Here is an 18,275-nt window from a genome sequence, read left to right as displayed (position 1 = left end):
AGTGCGGTTTATCATACTGATAATATTGTGGCGGGTGTTCTACGGCCACTTCCACAGGATAACACGCCAATAGGTGATAGTGTTAATTTTTAATTTTATTTTAGCACCATAGCCACTCTGTTGAGCATGAAATGCAATGTACAACGATTAAAATGAAAAGTATGAAATTATTGATTGTAATAATTGTGTTTGCTTCATACTTTGGATGTTGTTGTAGTGATAATAGTACAAAATGTGCAATGAAAGAGAGTTGTTCTTTGTGCATCCGCACACCGCACTGTGTTTGGTGTGAAAAAACAGTAAGTTATTAAATTGTTGTAATATATTTTTGCTCTATTAATATTTACTTATGTATGTTCTATAAATATTTGTTTATATATTTAGGCTACGAATAAACGTGATTTACCTGTTAGATGTTTTGATGATGGGGACGTTCCGTTAGATTTGTGTCCCAAGGAATATATTTATAAACCTGTTACACTATACAATTCCGATGTGATAGGAACAATCGGTCACAATTCAGTTCAAGTATACATTTGTATTTAATATATGAAAGCAATGAAAGCATTATTATTACATTAAATAACATATTTTCAGGTTCAACCACAACATGTATCTTTATCGATGAGAGTAGGGGAAGAAAAACGCTTAACACTTTTATATCAACAAGCTAAAGACTATCCAATCGACTTATACTTTTTAATTGATTTCTCTTGGTCGATGGTTGAACACCGTGATACATTAGCAAAATTGGCCAACGATCTATACAAGGACATGACAAAACTCTCTAATAACTTTCACATGGGCTTTGGAACTTTTGTCGATAAACCAGTTAAACCTTATAGTTACACAAGTCCTCGGAAGTAAGTGTTTTTGCCATTTCTGCTTTAGGGTGAACGGCGTAGAGCATTCGGTTATTGAGATTATAGAAAAGACATTTGTTATCAGAGTCCTATAGTAGTATCTACGAAATCTTAAATGCTAAGGCCATTGAGTAAGTATTTTAAGGTTTAGTGAATACTGCTATTAGAATGAATTACAGAGTAATGGTTTCCAGTTTTGCTTTCGGTATATTTAATATAGGATATTTCCTGTCTAAGATATTAAATTCAAATTAAATTCATTCTGTTTTCACTGTATTTACATTTTATTATAAAGATCAAAATCTAATCTCTGCCCTAGACCACATAGCACAAGCATAAAGAAATCCTTCAATATTAAGTCTAACGAAAGCAGTCGTGGTCTACTGAAAGTTAACCGCTTTGCAGCCCTTTAGATTTCCTTGTCCATATGGAACAAGGCGTTACACATATGTTATTATATTTTAAGACGTCAAATGCTCAATACAACTTATATAATTCGATGCTGCCAAATATTATCTTCACTCTTTAATTGTATAATCTTCTCCGGGACTACTCACCATAAAAGGTCCAATAGTTTGAATGAAATTAAATTTAAACCGAAACAAACACTCTCCAAATTATGGCTTTTAGTAGTTTCGAATGCATGTCAATAAATGTAGAGAAAAAAAATTAAATGAGTCGTTAAATCATCTCCGACGCATAATTAACATCTGAATCACACTGAGTGAAATAAGAAATATTGATTAAAAAAAATTAATGTATTATTATGCTAAATATCAGGCGCATACGGTGAGATACATTCCCTTTCACTCGCTCGCGTGTTAAGTGATGAGAGTGAGTGAGCGATAAGGGCGTGCGGAACTCATGTAATGCATGTCCTTATCTCTCACTCGCTCTCGTCTCTTAACACGCGAGCGAGCGAAAGGAAATGTATCTCACTGTACGCGTTTGGTAAATATGAATAATATTTTATTCTTTAATTTGGTGTATATTTTTTTTATTATTCAAAAAAAGGGTTAATTCGTGACAAAAACATCATTGCATGTTTTGGTCTTAAACTTTTGACCGACAGTGTATATATATAATATCAAGTAGAAAATATAACCTTTTAAAATTTATTTGATGTGCCCTAAAAATTAAATGAAATAATTTATGTATGATTTTATTACAGGCTGTGGGAAAAATGCAGAACAAAAGACTGTGAACGCAATTACAGCTTCAAACATCAAATGAAACTTACCAATGATTCTGAATCCTTTGGATCGGTATTAAAAAAAACACCCATGTCTTTAAACTTCGATTTTCCTGAAGGTGGATTTGAAGCTTTGATGCAGGCCATGGTTTGCAACGAACAAATCGGTTGGCGAAAGAAAGCCAGAAAGCTATTGATTTTTCTCACGGACGGTCACTATCATTTAGCTGGGGATGGAAAATTGGGTGGTATTGTAGAGCCAAATGACGAGCAATGCCATTTAGATAATAACGGTAGATATTCTTACGAGTTGGTGCAAGATTATCCATCGGCATATCAAATTCAAAGACAAGCAAAGAAAAACAGCATCAACATCATATTTGCAGTCACAAAAAATCTACTAAAATACTATACTTGGTTCGAGAGCAACATCGTCGGTGCTTCTGTTGTGGAGCTTACAAGTTCATCATCCAATATTATAGATATTATCCGAAGAAAATATGAGGTGAGTTTGATATATAGCTTCGTAATGATTAAATTTAAGTTGCTATTTATTTTTTAGGTAATTACAAACGCAATGTCATTATCTGATAATTCTGGTGAATCCGTCGAAATTAAATATTACAGTAGATGTACCAGTAATCAAATAAGAGAAACTAGGGAATGCACTGATTTAAAAGGAAGACCACTTATTGAATTCACAGTTTCGATAAAAGTTTTGGAATGCCCGAAATATGAATCGCAATGGACACAGAGGTTAGAAATCGTTCCGGGATCTATTAACGAAAGTATGTCTGTCGATTTAAATATACATTGTCAATGTCCGTGTGAACGTGATGAAAATTCTGAACCCAAATCGAAGTCGTGTAGCTCAAATGGTAAAATGGAGTGCGGTATTTGTTTGTGTGATCCGGGAAGATATGGGAAGTTGTGCGAATGCGACGGAAACACAGCAATCGATTCAATAAGAGAATCATATCTATGCAAAGCAAACCCTCAATACAATGACGTATGTTCGAATAGGGGCGTTTGTAAATGTGGCAAATGTGAGTGCTTACAGCGCAAGAATCCCCAAGAATTGATATACGGTACGTTTTGCGAATGTGATAATTTTTCGTGTTCAAGATATGGTAATTTATTATGTTCGGGTACTGAACATGGAAGTTGCGACTGCGGTGATTGTAAATGCAAGTCGGGATGGAGCGGCAGAGCTTGCGAATGCCAAGAAACGAATACTACTTGCATAGCGCCGGGAAAAGAAGACGTCTGTTCGGGTAATGGACGATGCGAATGTGGAATATGCAACTGCACCATGACAGAAAACTTTAGATATTCGGGACAGTATTGCGAAGACTGTCCAGATTGCCCGGCTCAAAGATGCAACGAACTGCAACCTTGCGTAGAATGCACTATACATAAATCAGGAGAATTCGACGAATCAAATTGTAGATTAAAGTGTTCCGAATATGAAATAGAAGAAGTGGAATTAATCGATGTTTTGGAAGATGAGCAGAATACACAGAACAAAGAAAATATGCAAATATGCAGAGAACCTGACAGTACCGGATGCACAGTTGTTTTTAAATATAGATACAAGGAGGACAACATAAACATCGAAATAATAGGACAAACATATAAAGAATGCTCGAAAGAGCTGAATATTATCGGTTTGTATTTTGATTTAAAATAACATAAAATAACATATATACACACATCAGTATATTAAATTAATAAATTATTTTAGCTATTACATCGGGCGTTATCGGAAGCATTGTGATCGCTGGAATAATCTTATTGTTGATTTGGAAGATATGCACAAGTATTCACGATAGCCGAGAATATGAACACTTTGAAAAAGAAACAAAGCAAGCAAATTTCGATGGGGGAGACAATCCCCTATATAAAACCCCGAAGACAATAATCATTAATCCCATGTTTCGCAGGGCTCGGTAATTATTGCGCAAACAAAAATCCGCACAGCGAAAATTTCAAATAGTAAAAAATCTGATCATAGATTATACACAAATAGTATGTATATTTAAGAATATGGCAATATACATCAAAAAAATAATGTCTATAAATATAACAGATGTCAATATGATTTTAATTAAAAAATATCATGTTTTAAAAATATATTAGTAATTTACATTGGTATGATACACTTAAATTTCCTATAATACACAAATTTTTACTTAAAAATAGGAATTAAAAGTGAAATATATTTGACAATCACCTATGAATTTTCGCTGTGTGGAATTTTCGTTTGCGCAATAATCCAGTCACCGTTTCACAGTTGATTAGTGTGGCTGTGATTTTGCAACGCAAAAGAAACAAAATTCTTAAAAGTGATTTCTCGTTTATTAAATAAGTATAGCTCTGTATAACCAGATAACTATACAAACGAATATAATATATATATTTGTATATATACTTTTAATTATAATATACATTAGTTTCTATAAAAAAAATTTACAAATAAATGATTTATCAAAGTCGTTCAAATCCTCAATACTTATTTTTAAATACAATACGTTAAACTACCAATTTACCGATTAAAATCAACAAAGTATTACAACTCCCAACTGCAGACAATATGAAAAATAATTTCTTTTATAAAATTCAACGACTTGGAAATGAAACAAACGTGTTACAGCTGCTAATTTATTTTCTTTTGCAAACACGCAACAATGAACGGTCGGATATTGGTCACACAATTAAAAAAAAATGATAATAAAGCAGTCTTTGAATTATTTTTCAAATACATACACTATTTAGTGATTTTCAAATATTTTAATCGTCATTTAAAATGGAAATTTTATATATTCATCTAACATTCATCTTCACATGTGTATTTACATATAATAAAAAAATACTATCCATATCTGATTCGCAAAAAAAAATATATATTTTACTTACATTTCATATCGAACAATTTTTATTCCCGATAAACTTACGCAACAAAAATACTGCCATATTTTAAAACAAAAATTTAAAAAACGTTTATATTTATTATATACATACTCAGAATAGAATAAATATTTAAAAAAGACTGCTAAAAATATAGATTGACTATTGAATATTAGAAAGTTACACAATGAATTTAATATGAAACAATAGAGAACATATTCTTTTACATAATTGCCAATCCTAAACAACGTACATAAAATAATGAAGAATTGTTATTAATTACATAATAAATTACAATATTTACAATTGGCCTACACGTTGATCAACTCGTGCAACAGGTTGGCAAACTCTTAATTACATAGTGAACAATATTCGGATGACAAGTCTACGCTTACTCGGAATGGCTAATTTCATAAGGAGTAAATAACTAACAATAACAATTATAACCAAAAATAACAATTATTATATAAGCATTTTAAAGGAATTCAGCGTATTTTTTAAGGAATTTCTATGATATACATATATTACATTCAACTTGATTTTTATTTAATTAAAATGAAAGTCAAACATTATCTGATTCCAAAACGAAAAAATGCTCCATCTTTATAAAAACAGTCAAAGCCAGGAGGAATATGGCACCTAAGCTTTTTTGACACAAAAATATTTGCTAACTAGCACAACAGCTTAAAAACTCATGTGAGGCAACATTATTTAATAAACCATAAGTTAAATCACTGATCGAATCAGAAATCAATGATTCACTACACACGTTGATTAATTTCAATGAAAACTGACATAATATAATTCATAAAAATACAAACTAAAGATAATCAAAATGGCAATTTAATAAATATATATTTATAAGAATTTTACACATCATAACAACTGACAAATTCAGGAATCACAATGGCGGACATATATTTATCAGCCGAATAAGTATTGTCATTTATTTTATCAGTATAACTTGATAATGTACATATTTTATAATATGTCAATCAGGCGTACCATCAAAACTAAATCGTTTTGTATATAACGTTAGAAGGCAATTTGTTATAAATCTTATCATCTACAAGAACAATGAAAAATAACTATATAAACAATAAAAAACAGTACCAAATATAGTCGAATTTAGTTTTTATAATACGACCCGATTGATATACATATGTATGCGTGTATTTACATATACATAATACCTTTTTTAAATTGTTGAACTAATATATTTTCTACCTAATTGTGTCATATATTTCATTTATTTATTCATTATCATAATATAAATATAACTATACAATCTGTAAGCTCAGCTTGTATTATAAAATACATAATAAGCAATGTCAATACATACATGATAATAATGCCACAACAATAAAAACAGAAATATATCACACATCTTTTTATATCAACAAAAAAAACAATGCTACGCAAAACGTCATAATAGTATAAACAAATCAAATTTCAAACATTTAAAAATATTTAAATTTTAAGTACAAAATAGAAAAAGATATAAACGTGCATTGAACATAAATAATATTAGATAGATTCATTAATTGGTCATCATCATTCAACAACAGAATTCACATTGCAGTACATTATCATTAAATAACGTTAACAACAGATCATGATGAACATGGTGGGATAAATAAGAAGCTAACATAATGTTAGTAACACAAAATACCATCTAATACGTTTTTTAAAAATAATTTAAAGTATAATCTATATCAAAAAATAATTAGTAATTTCTTGAACTTTAACGGCATTAAATAACTGATTAAAGCACTGTGTTCATTATACGTTGGTGATCTTCATAACGTGTAATCACAAATGATAAAGTAGAAATTTGTGTCTATAATAATGTCATATAGAAGTATAAGTCACAATATGGAAACACAGTCAACACTCTACGAGAGATCTCTGAAAATAGAATATTATAAATAAGTATATTATTTAAAAAATCATACACACATACTATATTATAAATACCTAAGCCAATGATTTGAGGTATTGTGTGGTGAAGATAATCTCTGTAGAAGGTGGTGAACGAACGCTTTTGTGATATGCGGTGCTCCTTGTTCGGCGGCTTCGAACGCCCTGAGCAAATCCGTTACGGCAGCCTCTCCGGCTCCACCACTACTCGCATTCCCCCTATGTTTTCTCTGAAGCTGAAAAATAGTCAAAATGTTAACTATCATTCAAGCAAATTTATAAGCCAATACAAAACATACCTCTTGTAATAGAGGACTAATTAGTTGCGTTAAGTAAGGACTTGGTTGTCTCTCTTTTTCTCTATTTGGTGGCGGTCCTCTATGGTCCAATCGCGATATCTAAAACAATACACATTGATAATTTCATTTGCAATAAACGAATGTAAGGTTTAGGTTAGGCTAAGATATGACCGGTGAAATGAGGTTCTTGTGTTCGAGACGACATCCAGTGAACTTTCCAAAGGCTTCACCTAGATGCAAACTATCGCATGTAAATAACCCACCTTTTCGTTCATTTTCTGTTCACTTTTCCTATCCTCTCGTTCGACTTCCCTATCTCGGTCTCTATCTCCGTCCCATTCTCTTTCTCTATGATCTTTATTTCTATAATTGGATGGAACGGCATTGACAGACGGCGGAGGTGACTAAAAACACAATGAGCAAAAATATATAGAAATATAAATTTAAGAATATAATATACATTTATTATATAATTAATCATACTCGATCACTCATCACATTTATCTCGTACTTATGGGGTGATCTAGTATTATATTTATATGTAACGTGTTCTTCAGGCTGCTGCTGCTGTTGTTGTTGTTGTTGTTGATGTTGTTGCTGCTGCTGCTGTTGCTGCTGGGGACGACCCAGTGAACCGTTTTGCTTGCGTTGATGCTGAGGAGCTGGTGAATTTGTGTGTTGGTGGGTAACTGAAGGCGGTGGAGGTAATGGCACAGCACCCGAAGGAGGCGCAGCAATAACTTCGTTATCTTCAGGTGGCATTAATAGAGCAGCTTTGACTCCATGTAAACCTTTCACTGTCATTATCCAAGGCTCGTCCAAATCACTATCGTGACGATTTGATTCTTCACTGTAATAATTATACAAACATATAACACTCATCGGACTAACTTATAACCATCACAAATAAAATAGCGAATGATGCTTACGAATCAGAATTTTCAGATTCTGTTTCACTCTCTTCGCTCCTTTGAGATTTCCATTTTTTGTATCTATCAATTAAATCCATTAGATACGAATTTTTCTTAGCTTTACGTATAAAAGGAAACTTTAACAATTCCTTTGCGGTAGGTCTCTAAAAAATCAACGATCGATAAAAAAAAACATAAAAATAAATACAGAAGTAACAATCTTTTTTAACTAACATTTTGAGGGTCTTTATTCAAACACGCTTCGACAAATTCTTTAAATTGTTTGGAATAGCTGCCGGTTAGTTGTGGTGGGTTGTTTTTTGGTATGAGGAAGAGCACTTTCATGGGATGCAGCTCAGAGTTGGGCGGCTCCCCTTTGGCAAGTTCGATGGCAGTTATTCCCAAAGACCAAATATCAGCCTTTGAATCGTAGTGCGCCTGCTTGATAACTTCAGGCGCCATCCAGAACGGTGTGCCGACAAACGTATTACGCTTGTTCGTCGTGTTCGTCAGTTGTCCGGCGACACCTGCAATAAAAAAAAAATGGTTAACAAATGCATTTCATAATGGATCAAATTCTAAAACAAGTAATTTCATATGGGAAACTAAACGCATATTCTCAGGAAAAAGTCCTACAGCTATGGTTAGAAAGAAGAAAATGCTAGAGAAACTAGTTGATAATGATGCAAATAAGATTGGTAACTTGCGGTCTCAAAGATAAAAAGGCAATTAATAAAAAAAATATTTCAAACAACACTTTTTGAAATTAAACATATATTATGACCATCTCAGATAAAGGGCAATAACTTCACTTTGAAACACTGTCAGAACAAAGCTTTTAACAGCAAAAAAAAAAGTATTATTATTTATTTAAATTAAGAGCCTTGTGAGTTAGCAGATTACCCCAATGTGTCACGATGGTCAAAAAATAATACATAGTATAATATATAAAAAGGAAAAATCATAAGATATTAAAATTAAATAGTACACGATTGTAGCTCCCGAAGACGTTCCGGAACCCAAAACTCAAAAGATTGTGAGCACCCTTCGGTAGTTTGAAGAAATTTGAAGTATCACAACACTTAATACAATAAAGATGCTGAGATACTAAAACGGGTAATTACCAAATATCATTATATAAAGATATCACAAGAATCTTTCCTGAAAGAGGGAGTATTTGGTTATTCGTTATTAAATCAGTAGAGAGAAAGAGTTTAACAGATTTAATGATGTAAACAATTTTTTATCATCGACATACAAAAGATAACAGGAATTTGTAACTGCCTTATTTATATAATTTATAACTCCTGAAGAGGTGAAATATTCTTTTGACAATCGGCCGCCATAAGTTACGAATTGTTTACAATCACTCAAATAACTCAATAATAATCAATTTAAAATACTCTGGCAACTAAATTAATTTGACTCAAATCTTAACCATGTTTATTCAATTCCTGGGTATAAAAAAGGTCGAGAGGAGCTAATTTAACCGAATAAGATGCAGTACTTACCAAAATCGGCCAGTTTTACATCTCCCATCTCACTCAGCAAAACGTTAGCTGCTTTGATGTCTCGATGCAGCTTCCGCTCGGAGTGCAGATAGTCCAGACCCCTCAACACCTCGCGGAGAATCACAGCTATGTGCATCTCCTCGAAGCTGCCGGCCTTCATCAGGTCCAAGGCCGACCCTCCGCCCAAATACTCCATAATAATCCATAGCTTCGTGCCCTGCGAAAATTAAAACATCACATTTAGGCATAAATTTAAATCAATCGATCCCAACGAGTGACGAAAAGTGAAATGCGTTCAGACATGCACACGCCGTCAAGAAAAGAATCGAAATATGACGTCACGAGAATACACATCACGCGATCTTCGGTTGTATCACCCTAATTTAAGATTTTTCCCCAGGACAACGTGATCGATGGGTAAGAAATGCGCGCGCAGGTGACCTAAACGAGTCTCGAGTTTCAAGAACGTCTCTGGCAAGAAACCGATACAATAAACGAACGACAGGAAAATTGCGGTTAAAGTAAATTGCCTCTAAAACAGGAATGATTTCGAATCCCTTTGCGTAATTTATGCATAATTTCGAAGAATGCGTGAAATTCATTATAATTTATAACTAATGCATAAGAGAGGATTTATATTTCATTATGTATGAATTATAACATCAAATTAATACAAATACACGTTGCGCATTCGCCGTGATACGTATTATTAATAACAATAACATTTATGTGTATGTATAATTTTAAAAAAAATGTACAGAAGAATGCGGAAAAAACGTAACCAAAATCTGTTCACATAATAAAGAATCGATCCAACGAAGGCGAACAATTATTTTTTATAACGGTGTGCATTTCATCAGTGGATTTCGTAATAAAAATTACGTAAATATTACATACTCGGATATATTAAAAAAAATTAAAGCTCAAGAGAACAAAAAATAACCTATGTATTATACATACCTAGTATTTCGTAAGTAAGAAACATAAGTATTTTCCTTATTATTTGCTATTGAACGGGAATCAAACCTAGGACCTGTCATACGATCGTTTATCAAATGAATCAAGGTCGACTAAAATAACCGTTATTTTTTTGCATAAACAAGTGAACATGATTTTAAACTGGTATTTTGATATAATATTTACAAACAAATTTGCCGTTTTTTGCTTTTTTATGTTTGTATTTTCAGTTATTTACTTTATTAATTTATTTTCAATATTAAATTAATCATAATCAAACTAATATCATTAAACGAATTAATTTTTTTGAACCATAATCATTGATCATGGAATCTTTCTCAATCGCGATCGATCTTAAGCTAACTGAAAAATCGGCAAGTTCATGTGGTACAACCTGATATTATACAATCATCATACATAAACCCTAAATATTTTAAATAATAAGATAGCCTAAAACCACTGAAAATCCAGAGTTGAGTTGCTGGAAAGATTGTAGATGTAATGGAGAAAATCGAATTCGCCCATATGTAAGTTATTAGTTGATAGTATGCCAAAAAGTGTAGCATTCGTAATATAAATACCAAAGAAGAGCATAATAAATATATAAAAATATGCATATTACACAATTATTAGTGGATATTATCAATACTGATGGGTTGCAAGTTTCTGCAGCCACTTGAAATAAACGACAAAAAATACTTGAAAAATTAAAATTGAAATCGTAGTGGTGCACTTTTATTATATTTTTCACATTCGGGAATATAGCCGTCGACCGTTTAACATCGTTTGCCGATTCGCCTTTAGTTTTATTACGATTCGGCAATTTCCTCCGCCCTATTGCGTGCCGCCCCCTTTGTTGTTTTTCCAATAAGGCGATAGTTTCTTTCTTTCAGTTTTTTCTGCCACTATCGACAACTAGATTTTGTACGTATTTGCAATGCCGCTTCCGCGTTTGTCGTCATACATTTAGGAGTATCGTGGGCGAAGATTGAGGTGACACGGACACGGATACGGACGAAGGCATTGGAAGTGACCGACGCGGATTGATCGAAGGTGGCGAAGGAAACGAGCCACCGATGGACGTTTTAATTTATTTTGTAGCCCTAAAATAACACAGCAGTTACAAATTGGGTTATCGCGTCCACTTTTATTAGTGTGTATAAAATATGGACGTCGCGTGTTATTACTGTTTGCGGTAAGAAAATAAATAAATAATGATTTATTAACCTTCACATAGAACTAAAATATATTACGTGAAACTATTATACATGGTAGTATTTGTATTTTGTATATACAAACTGTATATGATACACATTGATGAATCAATTAGTCTTGCGAAAATTTGCCAAGACTCTCGAAAGGTCCAGGGAAGTTTCTCGTCTGAGGGGTGGAAACTAATAATAACGAAAAACACTCGGTTGACATTCGAGAGCGGGTCACGCGTTCGAATCGCATCTAATTTGGCACGCTGTCAAAACATTTATGTGTGTGTCGAGGAGTGTACGTAGTTAAGCTCTTAAAAATATTTACAACACTTGAGGGAACAGATTATCACAACCTACAGCGAAAATACGCCATAGTCGCGTTGACCGAAACGCCTCAGTTCGCGCGTTCGATAACCGCTGAGCATATATTTGCACAAGATCTCGGTCGCAATTTCATACTTGAGCGATGAATCACACATCACATACGCATACACACATGAACGTTGATACGAAACGTTATCGTTATCAAACCTAATATTGGTGAAGTGTGCACGTGCATATACACAGTGATTTTATTTATACCTTACAAACAAGGTATACAAATTCAATACATAACAAAACCAAGCTTCCAAAATAATCTAAAATCGTGCTATACATTTATAAGGTACATTCACTATGTATGGTATGTTATGACGATAAGTGACGGAAATGCAAATGCTTTAATTAAATGTAGATATTTATAATAAGTACAAATGATCAACAACCAGTCGGTCGACGAGAAATTAATTTTCTCATCGACCGACCTCAAGAGTCAGCTGATCTGGAATAGATGCTATTTCCGACTTGGCCAACTAAGGACACTGCTTCTCTCTGATGTCGACTAGAGCAGTTCGGCATTAGCTCGTGAGACGGCTTCACGAAACCATCGACCTACATCTACGAGCTCATGGATTTGACTGCAACTTGAACGCCTTCCGAACGAAGCCATCGCTAAAAGGATCAATCAGCTACAACGATTCCGCGATTGGACTTTAACCGCTTTAATGCGAGGCTCAGTCGCTAAACGCCCGTAATGCCAAGCGCCACATACGGTGCATATACAGAATATGTTACTTACACTACGAAATAATATAACAAGACTATTTAAATATATAGTCATCTATGGATAATTTTTTTAAATTATTACCGCTTTAATATGTCTTAAAAATAGCTAAAATTAATGTGACAATTTTTAACGTCACCAGGGTAGCCACTTTCGCCTTTGTAATATATGAAACGTAATTTTTAGTAACAAATGATAATTGGTATTTTCGGGATTAAGACGCAGGTGAAAATTAATGAGAATTTTATTAGATTATATTACATATTGCGACAGACTATGATGGGCGAGATGTTTTCTCCAAGCAGTGGTAAGTTGGCGGAAGGAAGATCCTCAGATGTCTTGTAGATGGCATGGCAACGACAGTATAGCAGAGGTTGATCCTTCTGTTGCGGTGCTCGTATTGAGGAGGCCTTCTCAGGATGTGAGCCTCCATTGTCATATGTTGTCTGACAGTCACCTGACAGACACTATTTAAGTGTCTGCCAGGTGACTGTCAGAGTCTGCCGGGTGACAGCCTTCTCCTCAACGGAGTCCAGGCTTTAGTATTCAGGGCTGCAAGGCTTGCTCACTACACAAATATATCGCTTCACGTAAACGGTTAATTCGTGTATCATTTTTTTAAACAACCTATCAACGTTTTACAACGCAGATTCATGAATAGAATGAAAACAATACCGGTCCGCCCTACGAGTCCCTTACTGCATATATATGTATATACATACATATATATATATATATATATATATATATATATATATATATATATATATATATATATATATATATATATATATATTATTTTTTACGAAAACGATCAAATTTTACAACCGTAACAAAGCGAGTCTTTCATATGATACAATAATGCGTTAGACGTGTATGTATGTGTGCGCAAAGCTTGAAATTTCGCTCGAGAGTTCGTACATAATTAAAAGCAAAGCGGGACAATTAATTCGCTTGTCGGCGCTTTTTAACTCGAATTTTGTGTCACTGCATAAGTATACTGATACTGCAACGTCCGCTGTGACGTCACTGCCAGATAACTTGTATAATAAAAATAATAAGAGTACGACACCGAAGAGTTGAACGAGTGCCAATATGCATCGGTGGAACGTTCAAGGACGGATCGACCGCGTCGTTCTATCTAGTGTCAGATTTAAATCTGGCGTTTTGATACTACAAAACATAAAGTTCGAATATGAATTAGAATCGATCAGTTGAAATAACGCGATGCAAGACGCAAGTGACGCAACATTGAGTAAAATTGCGGATTAGCATATTTTAAGGATACTAGTCAGATACGCGGATCCGATAGTAAAATACGAATTGGACTAAAGAACGCACGAAATTCTATTCGTTAGATTTACGTATTCAACTATACACACAAACGTATACATATATATGTAAGTATATCTAAATTCTGATCGATTAAACCTTTTCGATATGCGCGAAACACTCAAGGACGAAAGCTTCATTTATTAAGATCGCCCTTCACCCTTTTCTCTTCCAAGGATTTATATGATATGCTGGTTAATTTTAGCGCCTACATGTATGTGTACATTTTACTGATAAAATCAAATGTAGAATATATGTAATCACTAACCAGTGTTTACCATAAGTTTTCTTGTATTGAATAGAACTAGCTTCCGTAATAAGGTAACACTTAACCATAGACAATGTTTTTTATTGAAATAATTTAATCTGGCAGCTCATATAGAAATTTTGGATACATCACTAATGACATTGGTACATAAAACTGATCAGACCAAGAGAGAGGCATTCATCTCTCAAATATGATTATAAAAATAAACATTTGTTCGCCTTTAGATGCGTCAGTTAGGATCGCTGACTTAATCACGTGTATGTTTAATGACTTCATAAGCGTTCCGATGTACAGTTTTAATAGATTCAAATTCCTCACTAGCATATTAGGGCTACTAACCTTATTGGTTAAATCAGGGAATGTAAGAACAGCTGAATAACTAATCCTCAAGTCTATCAGCACCTCTATAATTGAGTAATTGATGCAAGGCTGGAATAACGTAATCCGTAAGACGCTAGACTGATAACTAAGAGGTGACGGGTTCGGGTCCCCACAGCAAACTCAAATTTATACAAAAATGCGCTATTATTAAAAAGTATTGTTGATTTTTTAAGTCATACGTTGAAGGTAATTTACATTCATATTGCAAGCGTTCCATTTGCAAGTTTTAGTAACACATACAAAAGAAACGAATTTTATACAATATTATAGATATAATATAAGAATAATATGTTCTATAGGAAGTACAATAGTAACTGTCATATTGAACTGAACATCACAGAATAAGCAGTATATAAACAAACCTGCAAGCGGTCTACCTCGATAAGCGCAAATCAACTCCTTAAGCTACGCCTCAACTTTAATCATTTACATACAGAATGCATACGGTAAAACTCCCTCAAGACACGAGAGACGTTAATCTCGATAAGTTTGGCGCAAAATTGTCGAGTTCGGCGACAACCGCCGGCACTAAAACGCGACCCACGTAACGCAAGAGGTTAAGCGCCCTCGTTACATCTTCTTGTTATTATATTTTCTTCGCGTGTATTTTGAGATCGACGCACGCAGAAAGAAAGAAAGAACGTCCCACGAAACGCATTGCGGTCAAGTCGAGAGATGTGTCACGCTCGAGTGGATCACACGTGGGAAGCGCGAGCATCCAGGTTGGCCGGTAAGATAGATAGATGGAAGTAAAAAAAAAAACAAAATAGTTTCAACGCTCACATCCGAATCGGATATCGACAACGTTTGTTTGTTCGCGATCAGAACCCGTGGCGAAAATAGAATAATGATAAATAAAAAATACAGCCATGCGAGGGACCCTCCGACGACGGGAGCCACGCGGATCCGCTTGACGGACCTCTCATTGTCACTGGCGGAAGCGCAAGGTTAATAGGCGCAATTAAAGCTTTTTCTAAATGCACACTAGGAGTTATTCAATTATTATGGTACGCGTTGATAAGAGTATATATAGTAATTATAAAGTGTATCACTTTTTTTTATCACGTACTAGGAAAAGGATAAATCTGTCATTATCGAAAGGCTCCAGGTCACCTGTCGAAAACGATAATCTAGATAAGATAATTTAGAGCACTAGTTGAGGTCGAAAAGATCAATCGAGAAGCCTGACGAGGGATTGGTAACTTTGTCAGGATATGAAGAGCATAATTTATTATGAATTACTAGTGCTCAGCTAATTCGTTTAAAAGTGACTCTGAAATAAATCAAAGAAAAGTAATTTTACACATAAACAGCGCTCGCCCTTATGTATGGAAAAAGACGAAAGAAAAAAATCAATGGATTTCTTTGGGAAAAAATATGTATTACAAAAAATGACATTAATAAAATCGCTTCTAAAAATACATTATTTTTCGAATCAGGTATAGAAAAATTAATAAAAAAAGTATAAGAGGGGGATCATCTTGAAACTAGCGCTCATAATTACCGTAACCAATACATACTAAGGATGAACTTGACAATAGAGTAAATGAAGAGACCACACAAAAGCCCTCGTTACGTCCAGGAAAAAAGGGTTTCACATAAATAACACGTAATTACTCTCTGATGCATTGAAAGAATATTTATTTCTTGCGAAACGGGCACGGAAAATAATATATCACCCAACGACAAAAAGCACTGTAAAGTCACAATATTCCCGTTGCACAATTCGACGCCGGAATGATGTCTATCAAGCAAATGTCACTTTCTAAAGGCGTGAACATATTTCATGCAATAATTAGTTTGATGGTCGCTGCATGGTTGTGATTCGTCAGCGAGCTTTGCAACCCTCGGTACTCAAGGCTGGTATCCATTGAGGAGAAACCAGAAACGGTAGACCATACGGTCATGGACGGTCAGGGCCAGAGAGGGACACCGCCACTGCCACAACTACAAGGCCTCTGAGGACCATCCACTGGGCATCATCCCTTCGCCAGCTTCTCCACTACCACTCGGAGAATAACGATACTCTCCCACCATAGTTTGCCGCAATATATGTAATTTTATATAGTGCCTTATTATCAGTCTCTAACGGCGTCTTTCTGACTGCGAAGTCACGCCCTTTATGGTTAGAACCCTAAGGCACGTTTTACTTTTTGACCCATTCATTACACCTTAAATAACGGAGACGTATGGAACAACCTGATACATGCGATTTAGAACCGCTAATCTTAGATGATAAAAAAAAAATACAAGCATCTCGCGGTTGTTTCCTCGAAACGCTGTGGTTTTTTTGTCCCATAAGAAATGCGTAATGTATTTCATTAAATTATTCCGCATCGCGTTACGCTCTGAGGGCTTTACAATAATAATGGCTTTGTGGAGTGCGTCATTTTAATATTGAGACAGCGTCGCAAAATCGAGAGCAGAAAATGGACTTTATTAAGCAGCGTTTCACCTTTTTGCTTATTATATAATACAAAACGAGCTTTCTTTCAAATACAAGACAAACAACGCGATAAAACTGAATTAAATTCAGTAGGCGCGCATAATAAACGGCTAACTTTGAGATATTTTATTACAAAGTTAAATTGAATTTGTGACGAAATTGTATCGCACAATATTAGGTAGCAAATTTGCACCGCTGTGTGTGAGGACCACATACATTCCGGCGTTGATAAATGCAACTTGCTCAACTATTGACACCGGACCGCCAAAGTTCGCCCGTTCTCGACACATTCGAGATAAATTATTCACCACGTATCCAAACAAACCCACGGGGACGTTTTTTGTGGGGTTAGTTTGTCTCGGGGTTGCCCGGCGGCGGTTGTCCGTGTCTAAACCAATTTCAGTTTCTTGAAAGGGTTCATTGTACGATACCGACGTTTCGCCGCAACAAAAGCAACATTTCGTGCAATGGGTGGCACATGCTACACAATAAATGTACGATAAAGATTGTGACAATGTCACGGAGATAAAAAAATAAACGGGCAGGTTTTAAATCATAAATAAAGTATAAAAATAAATGATAAAACAGACATGCAACTTTATAGGTCAGTTGCGCAGAGTGGAACGAAAAGTTTAAACTAGTATTTATTTATAGAGGACCTGTCATTGTATTCATTAGATACAAATTACAGATAACCGTAACACGGGGGGTAACGTTAACGCTGCGGGCGTTCGTTGCAAACAATCACGTAAAAATTAGCGTCGGCGTGCTGACGCCACTCATCGACGTTTACTGTCAATCAATTTTGAATAAAAACCGAGGTTCAGCAAAAAAGTTTCTGGACTCTGGAAAGCTAATTTCAATTATTATCAGTTAAGGCAGAAAGCAATGGAAAACGTTATATATCATGTCTAGGCAGTGGCGTAGCTATGGTGGGGCGGAGGGGGCGGGCCGCCCCGGGCGGCACTTGCTTGGGGGCGG

General features: G+C 34.6%; 2 protein-coding genes across 6 annotated transcripts in view; one reads left to right on the top strand and one right to left on the bottom strand.

The window, feature by feature from the left end:
* Nucleotides 1-104: 104 nt before the first annotated feature.
* Nucleotides 105-4,145, top strand: LOC148236069 (integrin beta-PS-like). Its single transcript, XM_088184220.1, has 6 exons — nucleotides 105-299; nucleotides 385-528; nucleotides 598-863; nucleotides 2,035-2,560; nucleotides 2,618-3,722; nucleotides 3,800-4,145. Exons 1-6 carry the CDS (start codon nucleotides 132-134, stop codon nucleotides 4,006-4,008), a joined length of 2,418 nt encoding a protein of 805 aa, XP_088040346.1. The 5' UTR covers nucleotides 105-131; the 3' UTR covers nucleotides 4,009-4,145.
* A 557-nt stretch (nucleotides 4,146-4,702) lies between these two features.
* Nucleotides 4,703-18,275, bottom strand: part of GckIII (Germinal centre kinase III) — a 79,780-nt gene continuing 66,207 nt past the window's right edge. For 3 of the 5 annotated variants that reach the window (XM_088184228.1, XM_088184229.1, XM_088184230.1), the window contains exons 4-11: nucleotides 9,604-9,820; nucleotides 8,327-8,619; nucleotides 8,111-8,256; nucleotides 7,665-8,031; nucleotides 7,445-7,585; nucleotides 7,182-7,280; nucleotides 6,940-7,118; nucleotides 4,703-6,870 (exon numbers count right to left, since the gene is read on the bottom strand). In XM_088184228.1, the coding sequence (XP_088040354.1) occupies nucleotides 6,858-6,870; nucleotides 6,940-7,118; nucleotides 7,182-7,280; nucleotides 7,445-7,585; nucleotides 7,665-8,031; nucleotides 8,111-8,256; nucleotides 8,327-8,619; nucleotides 9,604-9,820 (1,455 nt within the window). In that variant the 3' untranslated portion in view covers nucleotides 4,703-6,857. Of the gene's footprint in view, nucleotides 6,871-6,929; nucleotides 7,119-7,181; nucleotides 7,281-7,352; nucleotides 7,586-7,664; nucleotides 8,032-8,110; nucleotides 8,257-8,326; nucleotides 8,620-9,603; nucleotides 9,821-18,275 lie in introns of those variants that run through there. The other 2 variants (XR_015809287.1, XM_088184231.1) reach the window with 2 other exon arrangements.

The sequence above is a fragment of the Plectrocnemia conspersa genome, unplaced genomic scaffold, assembly GCF_051122295.1.
Source record: "Plectrocnemia conspersa isolate PC_06_02 unplaced genomic scaffold, ASM5112229v1 ptg000004l, whole genome shotgun sequence".
In the NCBI taxonomy this organism is placed as follows: Eukaryota; Metazoa; Arthropoda; class Insecta; order Trichoptera; family Polycentropodidae; genus Plectrocnemia; species Plectrocnemia conspersa.
The sequence above is the reverse complement of the archived record's forward strand: the minus strand, read 5'-3'. Positions and strand labels throughout refer to the sequence as shown.